Source organism: Anoplolepis gracilipes, chromosome 7 (genome assembly GCF_047496725.1).
Source record: "Anoplolepis gracilipes chromosome 7, ASM4749672v1, whole genome shotgun sequence".
Lineage (NCBI taxonomy): Eukaryota > Metazoa > Arthropoda > Insecta > Hymenoptera > Formicidae > Anoplolepis > Anoplolepis gracilipes.
The window spans coordinates 6,390,645-6,404,074 of record NC_132976.1 but is presented as its reverse complement, the minus strand read 5'-3'; the positions used below and the strand labels follow the sequence as shown (position 1 = coordinate 6,404,074).

The 13,430-nt window shown below is 28.8% G+C and overlaps 1 protein-coding gene across 5 annotated transcripts; it reads left to right on the top strand.

The window, feature by feature from the left end:
* Positions 1-57: 57 nt before the first annotated feature.
* LOC140668169 (cholinesterase-like) lies at positions 58-13,040 on the top strand. 5 transcript variants are annotated; one of them, XM_072896898.1, is made up of 14 exons: positions 58-189; positions 7,123-7,561; positions 7,810-8,102; positions 8,188-8,317; positions 8,410-8,563; positions 8,643-8,820; positions 8,886-9,292; positions 9,443-9,633; positions 9,712-9,898; positions 9,970-10,075; positions 10,167-10,362; positions 10,469-10,584; positions 10,783-10,811; positions 11,155-11,325. In XM_072896898.1, the coding sequence occupies exons 2-14, from the start codon at positions 7,289-7,291 to the stop codon at positions 11,187-11,189; spliced, it is 2,295 nt and encodes a 764-aa protein (XP_072752999.1). In that variant the 5' UTR covers positions 58-189; positions 7,123-7,288; the 3' UTR covers positions 11,190-11,325. The 5 variants fall into 5 exon arrangements, with proteins under 5 accessions (XP_072752999.1, XP_072752995.1, XP_072753000.1 ...); XM_072896894.1 differs by lacking the exon at positions 10,783-10,811 and having other exon boundaries at positions 11,155-13,040; XM_072896899.1 differs by lacking the exon at positions 10,783-10,811 and having other exon boundaries at positions 10,469-10,594; positions 11,155-11,287.
* The last annotated feature ends 390 nt before the right edge of the window (positions 13,041-13,430 follow it).

The following is a 13,430-nucleotide window of genomic DNA, read 5'->3' as shown; positions in this document are numbered from 1 at the left end:
CAACGCGGTGGCGAACAAGTGGGCCCTGCAGACTGCGGAGCGTAAGCGCGCGTTCACCACCTTGCCACCCCCACTCTTCAATCATTATGCCCGATGCCCGATATGTCGGATGTCGGTGCATCTGTGGAGCGGCGCATTCGAGCTCCTCACATCACCACCACACTGTCACTACTACTGAACACTGATCAGGTAATGTCGAAAACTTTAAAAACCTTTGACTTTTTAAAAACTTTTGAACGTTTAATCTTTTTTTAAGTGTTGAATATATGTACTGGGTGAGAGAGTTTTAATCTTATTTTATTGTAAAATAATTATACAAAATGTGTTGATTTTTATACTTGAAAAGTGATTTTTTTGAGTCTAAAAACGTTACTTATTTAAAAAATTATTTTATCTGCTTGTATATACCTTATGAAGCTTTCTTTTTATATATGTACATATTTAAATATCTTTATATATATATTTAATAGCTAACAATAAATCTATTTTCACTGTCACTATATTACATTATGATCTATGAAAAGTGAACTTTCAATTATTACATTTTAATTATAGAAAATTGCTTAATATATACAAAAGTAAATGATAATTGATTATCTTTATTTGTTGGATTAGAAATATTCAAATATAATATTTGAAATTTGTTTCATCATTTGTAAATCATTTACGAATATTTTCATTAGTATACTTGCAAAAAATATATTATTGATTATTGTGATAATATATATTATTGAGATTATATGAATTTTTTATAAAATATGACTATAAAAAGATAAGAATCAAACTTTCCTCAAGTAGACGCAAAAAATATATTATTAATTATTGTGATAATATATATTATTGAGATTATATGAATTCTTTATAAAGTATGACTATGATAAATAAAAAATAAGAATCAAATTCTCCTTACGTATATAAAAAAATGTTAATTATCAAAAGGAAATCTATTAATTATTAATGTTTTTTATTTAAATTAATGAACTGCACTTTTGATATTATAAATCATTATTCTACGGAAATCTGCAGAATTTTCATGAAGAATTAATGCAAAAATATTTTTTTCTGCATGATAATTATTAGTGTTATTTTTATTATTCATCTGCAGAAAACAATGTGCTTAATATACATACAAAATAGTGTATATGATAAATGTAAGAGAGAAAATAGATCGAGGATTCTAATAGAAGCTATTAAGAATAACATCGCGTATTACCTTTAGTTAAAGTACTTAAGCTTAAATGCGCGCATCATTAGCTGTGAGCTTCCATTCATATACACACCAACGTGTACGTTTGAGTCTGTGGATGATAAAAATAAACTAAATAAATAAACTACCGCGTATACTTGACTCAGTGGTAGGTCTTATTCCCACGAGTTCAAAGAGTACCATAATGTCCATGTTCCCACAAAAAAGGGATATACGCACGACGGGACATGAACAACGAGTATAATAGCGTACATTTAGACAAACTTTGCAAGCGAATATCGGGCATAAATGATCACCTCGAAGATTGTGTTACACAAAATTGCACTAATTGTTTGTGTACTAAAAACGCGGTCGATAAAATTAAAAATACAAATCAAAATGATTTTGTAGAAAGTCGTACGAATAATTTATCACTTACATAATGTCTGTGTTCGCGCGAAATAATAAGTACGATAAACTTGTTTATATCGATTTCAATATTCCGATATAGAAATGCAAATTTTCAGGACTACGTCAATGTAATGATAATAAAGAAAATATCGCGAACGTGTAAATAGATTTGATAGAAAAGCTATTTTTGTCAATTCTAAGAGACATTCCTCCTCCCGTATATAATATTTCCAGTGACAAACTATTCTCAATTATAAAAATCTTCTGTAGATCCTTTTCAATTGAATAAATGATTTTTTCCTTATGTAAGATATAATTATAGATAGCATATGATTTTCGAAATAGGAAATATACGGATTATACAACTTCATTCTTCATTTTCTATCTTTTGATTTTATTTTTAATCCAATAATTCTTTAAATTGAACTTGTATATATGTATATAAGAAAAATATGTTTTAAAGCAGGTTTTTGAATTTTTAGATATTATTAGTTCTGTTTTTCTTTCAAATAAAATACTTGATATATTTTATCGCTGTCTTATTTTCGTCAAATTCTAACATGTAATAAATTTTATCTTAGCCAGTGAGAAGACGAGACTTCGTCAGTTTGACACGTCCAAGATAGGATAATACTATAACTGGCAATAATTAAAGCTATTTAACTCTTTACTAGGACTGTACTGGTATATGAGTAAAGTTGCGAGCGGTAATAAATTCACCAATTACTGTAAATTGAAGAACTTATGCGCGGGGGAGTAAGATATAAGAGAAAGGATATTCGCTTTATCGTCACTGCGACACTGGCAAATGTTTTCTTTGTAATATATGTATTTAAGTACTAACCAATATCTTTATAATTTATCTTATTATTTATTGAATCAAGATTCTGTGAAAATTTTATTAATCAAATATATGTTTAGAATCTTTTCTTCAGAAATTGAATGATTCAGATCTATATACAATAATTTGATTGCAATTAAATGTAATCAAAAACTGAATGATTTTAAGAACAACAATCATGTTCATTACTAAAAAAGGTTTATTACTTTGATCATATTGATTTAAATTATATTAATTGAATTAATTAGTATGTTACTGATATTAATATAATAGGAAGTTCGTATAATTTTTAAATTTATACTATATTTATAATGTTTATAAATATGCATTTTTATACTATTATTGTATAATTATAATTTAAATTTTTTCATTAATAATTCTATTATTTCCTCTCTTCTTACGAAATATCTAACATAAATTAAATCTTATACACTAACTCGATACACCAACTTCTCTCAACCATCTTTGAATTATTCATGTTCCTAATTGTAACTTATTGCCGTAGCTGCATTCATTGGTCATTATAGTGCATTACAGAAATGCGTTCGATACACACACACACACACACACACACACACAAAAGTACAAAACTTGGCGTAATATATTCTTGTAAAAGACTGTTTCACATTTTGCAGAATCACTGCAAGATTTTTCATGTTAAAAGCTTTTCTATTAACATATTTTTTGCTAAATTAATGAATTTAATGATTAACACACACGTACATATTACATTCTCCTTTTAAGAGAATAAATTCTATTACTTAATTTTTTATTTTCTTATTGGAAAGATTTTCAGAATATCTTTTTGATACGCTAATGATATTCCAATTAAATAGTTTTATTAGTTTTAATTAACAATTGTCCAACGTTTACGATATGTCTCATCTCATATTTTTTCTACATTTCGTTCATAAAACAAGTCGTTCTACTAGCGAACGAATAATACTTATTTTAACTAATAAAATCATGAGTCATAAAGAGACGAGTCGCGACATGATTCATATGAGAGGAACGTACATTGAGGCGACTTTTACTTTATATTTTAAAGTAAAACGCTAATAGTTTAAAAAAAACCAGCTTAAGAAACAGATTTACGAACAAAAGACTCGACATTGAAATCGTAACAAACCTTATGAAAAGTAAATTTATTCCTATCACGCACATCTATCGTTGATTAAATTCAATGATCGGAAGATTCGTGGAGTTTGCGGCGGTTCAGAACTCTTTTTCTTTAAACAAAGACGAAAGTGAAATTTATAATATCAATTTATCAACTTTAAAAATGATCGAAATAAATAATACTTAAAATACCAAAAATAAGAGATAGCAAAAAAATTTTGTATAAAAAAATAGAAAGAATTCTAATTATATTATAATTTAAATATAATTTTATTCTCAAAAAAAAAGAACAATAATAAAATATATAAATAAAAAGTTCCATATAAGCAATTGTACATTTATTTCATGCAATTATCATCAATTATAATAAAAATAATTTTTATTCTTATATATTGACTCTTATATTATTTTACAATAATTATCTTTTATCTTCATGTTTTAAATGTGTTTTATCTTATGATAAAATATTAAAAAGAAAGAGTTAAAAGAATGATTTCTCTTACCTCTTTCTACTTTGTAAAAAAAAAAATAGAATCAAAATCATATAAAGTACGATAATCTTAGCCTAATAACTAGCTCGATAATTATAGCTCTATAACTATCTATAATTTTTATATGTTATATTTAATGTCACATTTAAGATTTTAATGCTATAGATTAAATTTTAGCATTTTAATCTTCAATCTTATCTAATTTTCAAATCGAATTCACAAATCAAAGTGAAAGAGAAAGTATTAAATAGTCGTAGTCGCATGATAAAATATGTGACATAAATGCGTAACTTTATTACTATGCGTATATGTACCTATTAATCATCGCTGTGGTAGTCTCGATATCTAATCTCGTAGCAGAAAAAAACTATTGTTGATAAACGTACAGCCGTATGAACTAATTGCTCATTGCAAAACACATCCGTTCACGCGATGACATTCTTTTGCAAGGGCGTGTATAAATTAAAATCTGTGATGAAAAAGAGAGGAAGGATAGGCTGAGTTATTTTTTCTATAATCAATTTCCTTTGATCTTCATTATTTTCTATGAAAAAGTAGAATATTAAAATATAAAAATAAATCGAATCACATGTTATAATTCATAAACAACTAATTAATTGTTATTCCACGATCATAATTAAAATTATAATAAAATTATAAAGCACATTTTATCAGAAAATTATTTATAATTTTTATTATAGAAATATTATAGAAAAGGATTATTACATCCGCTTTCAGAGTGATGTAAGTAAATACACGGAAGTTTTAAAGATGCAACATAGCTTACTGATATCTTTATATATATATATACATATATTTAATTATGTATATATATATATATATATGTATGTGACCTAAATCTCATTCAGAAAAGATGAAACATAAATTGCAACGGATTTGCTAGCCGTGTTCTTATTCTATTATAAACTTATATTAAAAGAATATTATTTATAAGAATATTACGCATATATATTACATATTTGTTTTATATGTATATATTGCATGTAATTATTTGATATATAATATAAAAATATTAAATAATTGTAGCATAATAATATATAAACATAAAGACTAAATATGAACAACAAAAATTGTTGTTTGTTATTGATAATAAAATACAATTGTCATATTTAATCGAGTTAAAAAAATGTATAAATAAAAAACGCAAATTACAGGATGTTTCAGCATTGACTTATGTCTTTTTCAGCTATTTTATAATTTATAATGTTGATGAAAAAGACAAAAATCCATATGGATTTTGATTTTTTTCTTACGCTTTGTTCTTTAACATTTGGTAACTCATTCGTTAATTATTGTCTCTAATCTCCAATAATAAATCTTGAATGTTGATAAATATTTGAATAATTATAATATAAAAATATGAAATGCATAGTTATAAAACATTTACCGTTTTTCTTATCAATTATGTTATATATTATTATTATTAATTTTTTATAATTGCGTATGATAGATTTCAAAATGTTTAACAATTTTAAATGCATACATATATACATATATATAATTTGCTTAAAATATAGGTAATTCAGCGTTATGCTTTCCTATCCCTTTATTCCCTGCATTCTTCCGCGATCGTGTACATACATCCGCTCGATCGTCCCGGCGATGCTTTTTGCAACGGGCCGCTGGCTGTTGGGCGCGTGGGCGGCTCATTGCCGACCCATTGCGGCGACGTATATTGCACGCGACGGCTTCATTACAACTTAGTAGGGTCCGGTCACTACCCTTCGCAACATTACACCTAGTCATAGTCGACAAACAGTGCGCGAGATATAGTAGCCAAGCTCATACGCACATTTCACGTAATTCTTCTGCTTCGAGCGCGCGTGTAGGTGATTTTAATCTCGGTTTCTCATGACAAGATAACGGAAGGTGTGTGACTCGTAAATGAATCTATCAACGTATCTGATACACGTCATGTTTCCTCTGTGACGGTTTTTACTATTGGAAATCTAATTATACAATAATCTCGTATATATGTGTTATACAAGTTTTTTTTTGTGTGCTATATAAATTGTGATCATACATTTTATATAATTAATTTTATTGTATTTTAATCTTTCTTGAGATAAAGAAGAGGTTTTAAAAATAGATATATTAAAATATTTAGTTAAACTTCAAAAATCGTAAAGTAAAGTATAAGTCTAACTAAATTATGATAAAAGAAAAATCACTTTATCTTTCAACAGAGATTACCCAGAGTAAAAATGTTCCTAAAATCCAAAATTAACATTCCAAAAATATTTAAAGAATGTACAAAGAATATATTTAAATAAGCACAAAATGTTCTGATTTTTCAAAAATTTGTATATTGATTTATTCTATTTTTTATTTAATTTTTTATGTCCCATACATATATAAAAATTTACACTGAATGTTCCTTCTTACACATACAGGTAATGTTCATAGAATATTCTGAATATTTCACAATTATTTGAACGTTCTATGAACATTTCTCTATTATTCCAAGATATTATACAGAACTTTTGGAATATGAATGAAATATTTCAGGAATATCTAGCGTTTACTGGGTGTCATCATAAATTCAACCAAAAATATTCTATAAAATATTTTTTAACAAGTCTATTTTTATACTGAAATCACAAATAAATATATCAAATTTTAATTTGTAAATAATTTGACGCGGATACATCTTCGCGCCTTCCGTTTGCTTTCGTAGTCTGTTTATTAATCCCACCTTTGGACTTCTTGCCTTCTTGCACCAATCGTGACATTTCGTATTATCGACTGGTGAACGCGCGCGGGAGGAGAAAAGGGCACAACGCGTGGCGAACGCGACGGAGCCACCTGATTGTGAGGTACACGTTCAAACTTGACGGGGGGACGGTAGGGTGTTGGCCGTGCATGCAAAGACGCTTTCGAGGGCGTACGGTGTACGGTGATTGTTTCGTAACAACGACGCGCTGAAACGATGAGAGTGTTTCGCTCGCGTATCTCGTTAGAAGTTGGGAGCGAAAATTAACGCGTAATCGTACGCACGTCCATATAATACGCGCCTATATTTCATCTTTCTCATTCATTTCTTTGATAATCAGTGAGAAAATTATCAGCCTACACTGGAACCAACGAAAAACTTTCGCTTTTATCTCATTGACCGCAAAGCGGCAAACGAGTTTTGCCGCGTTTCCTCGTGACAGAGAGTGACAGCTTGACGTGACGTTCTCCACGCTGCCACACCTGCGTGAGTCTATCGCGCGAAGAATGGCCGCGCGTAGACAACACACGTCCGCAGGACGCGTTGCCGTTTGTTGCTACTTGTACATGTTGCTAATGGACATCGTCGTGTTCGCCCAAGACTCTATCTTGCCTGGTAGCCGATACTACAATCGTGACGGTGTATATGTACCGCAAGACACTGGTTTAGGGCATAGAACCTACATATATAAGGACAGAAGATACGGTTATCAGCCCAGCTATCTGGATCCTCTTTACAGAGGACCTACGAGAGCACCCGAGGATCGGTACCTTTATGATGTGAGTGAAAAGATTCATATTACTGCATGATGTCGTGTGAAAAGATATTTAAACGAAAGTTGCACTCAAAATGCTTTTTTTTAGGATTAATTGATTAAAATTTATGTAGAGTTAATATGTAAGAAAGGAGAGAGCATACATTTTACTTTTATGTGATTAATCTTTTTCTAATCTAGTTTTTTTTTTTTTTTAAGAAGACTTTTTTCATAAGACTATGTACAGATTTAACAAATATTAAATTTTTAAAGGGTACAACACCAAGGCTCCCATTACCAGGAATATTAGGTGGCTGGCGTGAAGATCTTCAAGGAAAAGAAAGACCAGATTCTACAAATTTTAAAGAAAGAGATATTATTGTGAATACAAAGTATGGCCAAACTCAAGGCTTCAAAGTACAATTGTATGACGATCCACTTGCGAGGCACAGGCCTTGGAATATAGCAGTGGAAAGAGGCACGAAAAGAGTCAATGTATTTTTGGGAATTCCTTATGCTATGCCACCTATCAAAGAAGGCCGTTTTAAACCTCCCAGACCTCACAGGTTAATACAAAATATATATTTTATACTTTTTACTATCTTAACATTTAACAATACTATGCTAAAAGAAACATTTATTTATATTTAGAGGATGGCAACTTTTACAAGCTGTTGATTGGGGTCCAGCTTGTCCTCAGCCTAGCGAATATACTGGCGCTACAAAAGGTGTACGGGATATTGATGAAGATTGCTTATATTTAAATATATTTACACCTTCTGTAAGTGTGCCAAATCTATAAAGAAATAAAATTTATGTTTTAAATAAATTGACTATATAAAATTATACAATAAAATTATACATCTGTGCCAGATTGCTTCCGGATTAGCAAACAAATATGCAGTGATGTTCTATATACACGGCGGCGAGTTTACTCATGGAGCTAGTAATTTGTTTCCAGCTCACATGCTAGCTGCTTTCTACAATGTTGTAGTAGTATCAATTAATTACCGCCTTGGCGCTCTTGGTGAGTAAATGACTAGAAAACATTGTAAAATTTTTGAAGCATTGCATTAATCAATAAGTGAATTCCATTGTATTTCTAGGATTTTTAAGTACCGGAGATGAGAATAGTCCTGGAAATTATGGAATTCTTGATCAAGCTATGGCATTGCAATGGGTGTACGAAAATATAGCCACTTTTAATGGAAATCCTGCCTCTATAACACTTTTTGGCCCAGGTGCTGGAGCAGCCAGTGCTGGATTATTAATGGTTGCACCTAGGTAATTGAAATTATTTTTATATTTTTTTATTATATATTGAAATTACATTTTTTTTTATTTTATAGAACTCGACATATGGTATCAAAGGTAATAGCACAATCAGGTTCAGCCTTAGCCGATTGGGCTGTGATAATAGATAAGTACCGAGCGCAAAATACATCTCGGGTATATGCAGAAATGCTTGGCTGCAGCATAGAGAGCAGTTGGAAGCTGGTGCAATGCTTAAAGGATGGACGTAGTTTTCTCGAATTAGGAAATTCCGAATTAAAACCACATGTTGGAATGTTTCCGTGGGCACCTGTACTAGATATCAATTTTACAGTACCTCAAGATGATTGGTACGAGGGTTGGAGGGCATCTGACTGGCGGTTTTTCGCAGAAACACCGGAAGAAAGCATTAAAGCTCGTAAATACAACAAGGATTTAGTTTATATGGCTGGCGTCACGACTCAGGAGGCAGCATTTATTATAAGTATGTTATTTTACTTATTTTTATTTTATCATGTTTTTATCTCATTGTATCTAGAATTTTACTATTATTATTAATTTTATTTAATTATACATTATTGCACTGCAGATTATTGTATATATATATATATATTTTACAATTCTTACATTACAGAGAATAATGTTACATTAGCGAGAAATCGATACATAATAAATTCTGAATTATTCGATCAAAAGGTTTGGGAATTAGTTCTGCAATATAATTACACTCTAAATCCACAAGGTGTTTATGAAGCGATAAAGTACATGTATACATATTGGCCGGATGCAAAGAACGTTACACATATACGTGATCAGTATATAAATGTAAGTAATGACAATACCAAATAAAATTTCTATTACATTTAGCATTATTATCTTTATCTTGATTATTAATATTTCCAGCTCTTATCAGACTTTCATTATGTTGCACCATATGATAAAATAGCAAAACTCTTGGTGGAGAGACACGTACCAACCTATCTGTATGTTCTAAATACCTCAATAGAATCACTCAATTTTCCCGAATGGGCTAGAGTATCCCATGATACAGAACTTCTGTGGCTAACAGGAGCACCGTTTATGGATTCTGGTACATTTTTCTATACATATCTATAATTTAAATTCCATAGCATCTGTTAATACAAGATATTATTAATGCAGAATTTTTCCCACAAAAATGGAAATTAAGTCGAGATATGTGGACCGATAATGATCGTAACATGAGTCGTTTTTTTATGGAGGCATACTCTAATTTTGCAACATATGGGTATGTATAATATTGCTTTCGAATAATATTGCTTTCTAATTAGTGATATGACATTGTAAATAATTAAAGTGATATATTGTATTCATTTTAGAAACCCGACCCCTTCACAAATTTTGGGATTGCATTTTGATCTCGCTCGTCATGGACAATTACGATATCTCAATATTAATACAACGTTTAATAGCTCTATTCAAATAAACTATCGTCAAACAGAGAGCGCGTTCTGGTCTATGTATTTGCCGACTGTTATCGGTTATCTCGTTCCTACATATCCTCCTGTTACCGAAGTAAGACTTTGTAATATAGCATTTGCAATGTTTCATATTATTAAATTATAGTTGTACTTATTATTTATAACTTTTATTATTCAAACTTATAACATTTTTGTTACAGTATTGGTGGGAACCTAAACAGCCGCTGCAAATCGCATTTTGGTCAATGTCAACGGCATGCTTGTTGCTACTTGTACTCTCTGTGGTGTGCTGTATGCTTTGGCGTAATGCCAAAAGGTAAGAAAAGGTAAACAGAACCAAATCCATGTAACTGCAATATAACTCGGTGGCATTTGCTGCAACCGAACAGTAGTGCATGCAGAAACTGGTTCTGGTTCATGGATACACAATTGGGATAGGGTTTCTTTATTTTTTTTTCTCATAATCATTTTCAAATATAAATTTCTGATTAACTGTATTTCTGCTTACAATTAGCAAAACAAAAGCAGCTAGAACGAATGCAGGTATTTATTAAAAAAATACTTTATGCATAATTTTGCACACTTTTGTCTGTTATATATATATATATATATGCATGCTTCATTAATTGCACTATATCAGTTATATATATGTGTGTATATATATATATATATATATATACATACACACATATAGTTATATTACTAATTTTTTTCATATAGACAGAACGTGTTAACTAAAATAAATAAATAGATAGATTTTATATATATATATATATATATATATATATATATATATATATTATATCTATCTTTAAATAAGAAATTGTATATAAAATATATATATATAATATATATATATAATATTTTTAAATACTTTTTTCTACAGACAATCTGATCACTACTATAGCGGAGACATCTTGATGGTACGAGAGGATGAGCATTCCGAGGGAATCGAGAATATAACACGTGCATCTAAAGAAAATATATATGAATATCGTGATGTACCAATAAAGTCCAGAATACCACGTCAAAATGAAGCAAGACTACAAGAACGTCTAGCACATAACAGAAAATTTAGTTCTACACCTTCATTACGTAGCAATTCTAATGTCTCATTAAAAGACATGAGGTCAGAGGGTTTTGTTACAAGTTCGCCTAATGGTCAGCCTAAGCTAACAAAAACAATGAGTCAGTCTACACTGCCAAAAGCTAAAAGTAAAACGCTTTTAGTACAGGGAGTACCACAAACAGCCGTTTAATATAATAATTAAGTTACCATTATACAAATCGAGACAATTATGTGATTTATTTTTTACATTGAGATTTTTATAATCATTATTTTTAAAAGATCAAACTATTTGTTGTCACATACAATGCCATATAAAGTTAAGTTAAAATTTTTTTAAGACAATTTTATACAGTTCTGAAAATTGTAAGAAATACAATGAAATAATTTAATAGGCATATATGAGTTGAAAAGTAGTTGACACTACTTTTATAAAATTACTTTTATAAAATTTTGACATACTAAATTTTTATAACATTTTTTAATTGTTTATTCTAAATAATGTACAAAAACTTATTTTTTACTAATTAATTTAGTTTTTATATGGTTATATATAATTTTTAACAATACTGAGATATTTGTACACATATATGCAAAGTATTTAGAAATCAAATTATTAGTTACATCTGTATCCTGAATATAGCGCGACAGTGCTTTTTATCTTTTGCATGTAAAATTATTAAGTTAAAAATTAAATGAATTGTTTTAATCCTAGCTTTTATTGTAAAATATTAGAATTTTTATAAATTACACAACTAGTAAAACATCTAGAAAGTAGCTACTTCTATCCGTCCATAAGAACAAGAATATTTGTTATATAAATGAAAGAACATTTATGTAGTTTATATATATTGAATATATGTGCGTATGTGTGTGTGTGTATGTGTGTGTGTGTATATATATATAGTGTATATAAAATATCAGATTATATATCAAATTTACAAACTGATACTTTTGTAAAAAAAAATCGAGCTTGTTAAAATAACTAAATATTTGTGGATAACAAAGAAAAACACAGAATAGAAACTGTTTATTTTTATTTAGGAATTTTATTTTTTTCACTTCAACATGATTATTTGAGTATGTGTGTATTTCTGAATATTTAATATTCATTATATGTATTCTGAATATTTAATATTCATATGTATTCATGTATATGTGTGTAGTATATTTATCCATGATACTTGCAGGCAGGTTTCAAATGCAACATTTCTTTAATATACAATTTATTATATATTTAGTAAATAGCAATATATATTTAGAAATAGGCTCAGTGCCTTACTTGTTAAAAAATTTAAAAAAAAATATATATATATATGCGCACAAATATTTTATATACAGCAGCTATGTATGCATTTAATATTTTTACACTTTAAAAATGTAGTTTTAGGATTAATGATCTCACTGTACTTGTACATGTAAATCTGACACTTCTGAGATTAATGCTACAGTATTTTTTCACATGGCAGTTTCAATATTTGTATTTACAAATTGTGAAGCACAATTTTTTTATGATAAAAGCAGATGATATAAATATGTAAGGATATTGCACAAGATTGTATAAAGAATCTGAAATTCTGTCAATATCATTATAAATGTTATGCAATTAAAATATTTTGTACACATATTTTAATTTATTTACAAAACTAAATAGTCTCAATCTTAATATTGAAAAGTATAAAATAAGGAAAATTCTAACAATTTAAATTTATGAAGATTTTTTTGAAATCATAAAATAATATACCTTGAACAGTATCTAAAATTTTTTAGATTTAAAGTTTTAGAAATTTTGCAATCACAATTCTGAAATTTTCGATTAATATAATTTTACTTGTTTATATTTTGCTAAATAATATTTTGTCGATTGTTGTAAAAGTTTGTTTTTGTGCTTTGCATCTTTATATCTTTAAAATTATAATTATGATTTTTTAAATCATTTTCTTACCCTTTCTCCCCTTAACTATGATTAACTTCACAACTATAAATAATACATACTCTGTTTATTAACCTCTCTTTTGGATTTCCTGCCTTCTTACACCAATCGTGACATTTCGTATTACTGACTGGTAAACATGTGTGAAATAAAAAAAAAGCAC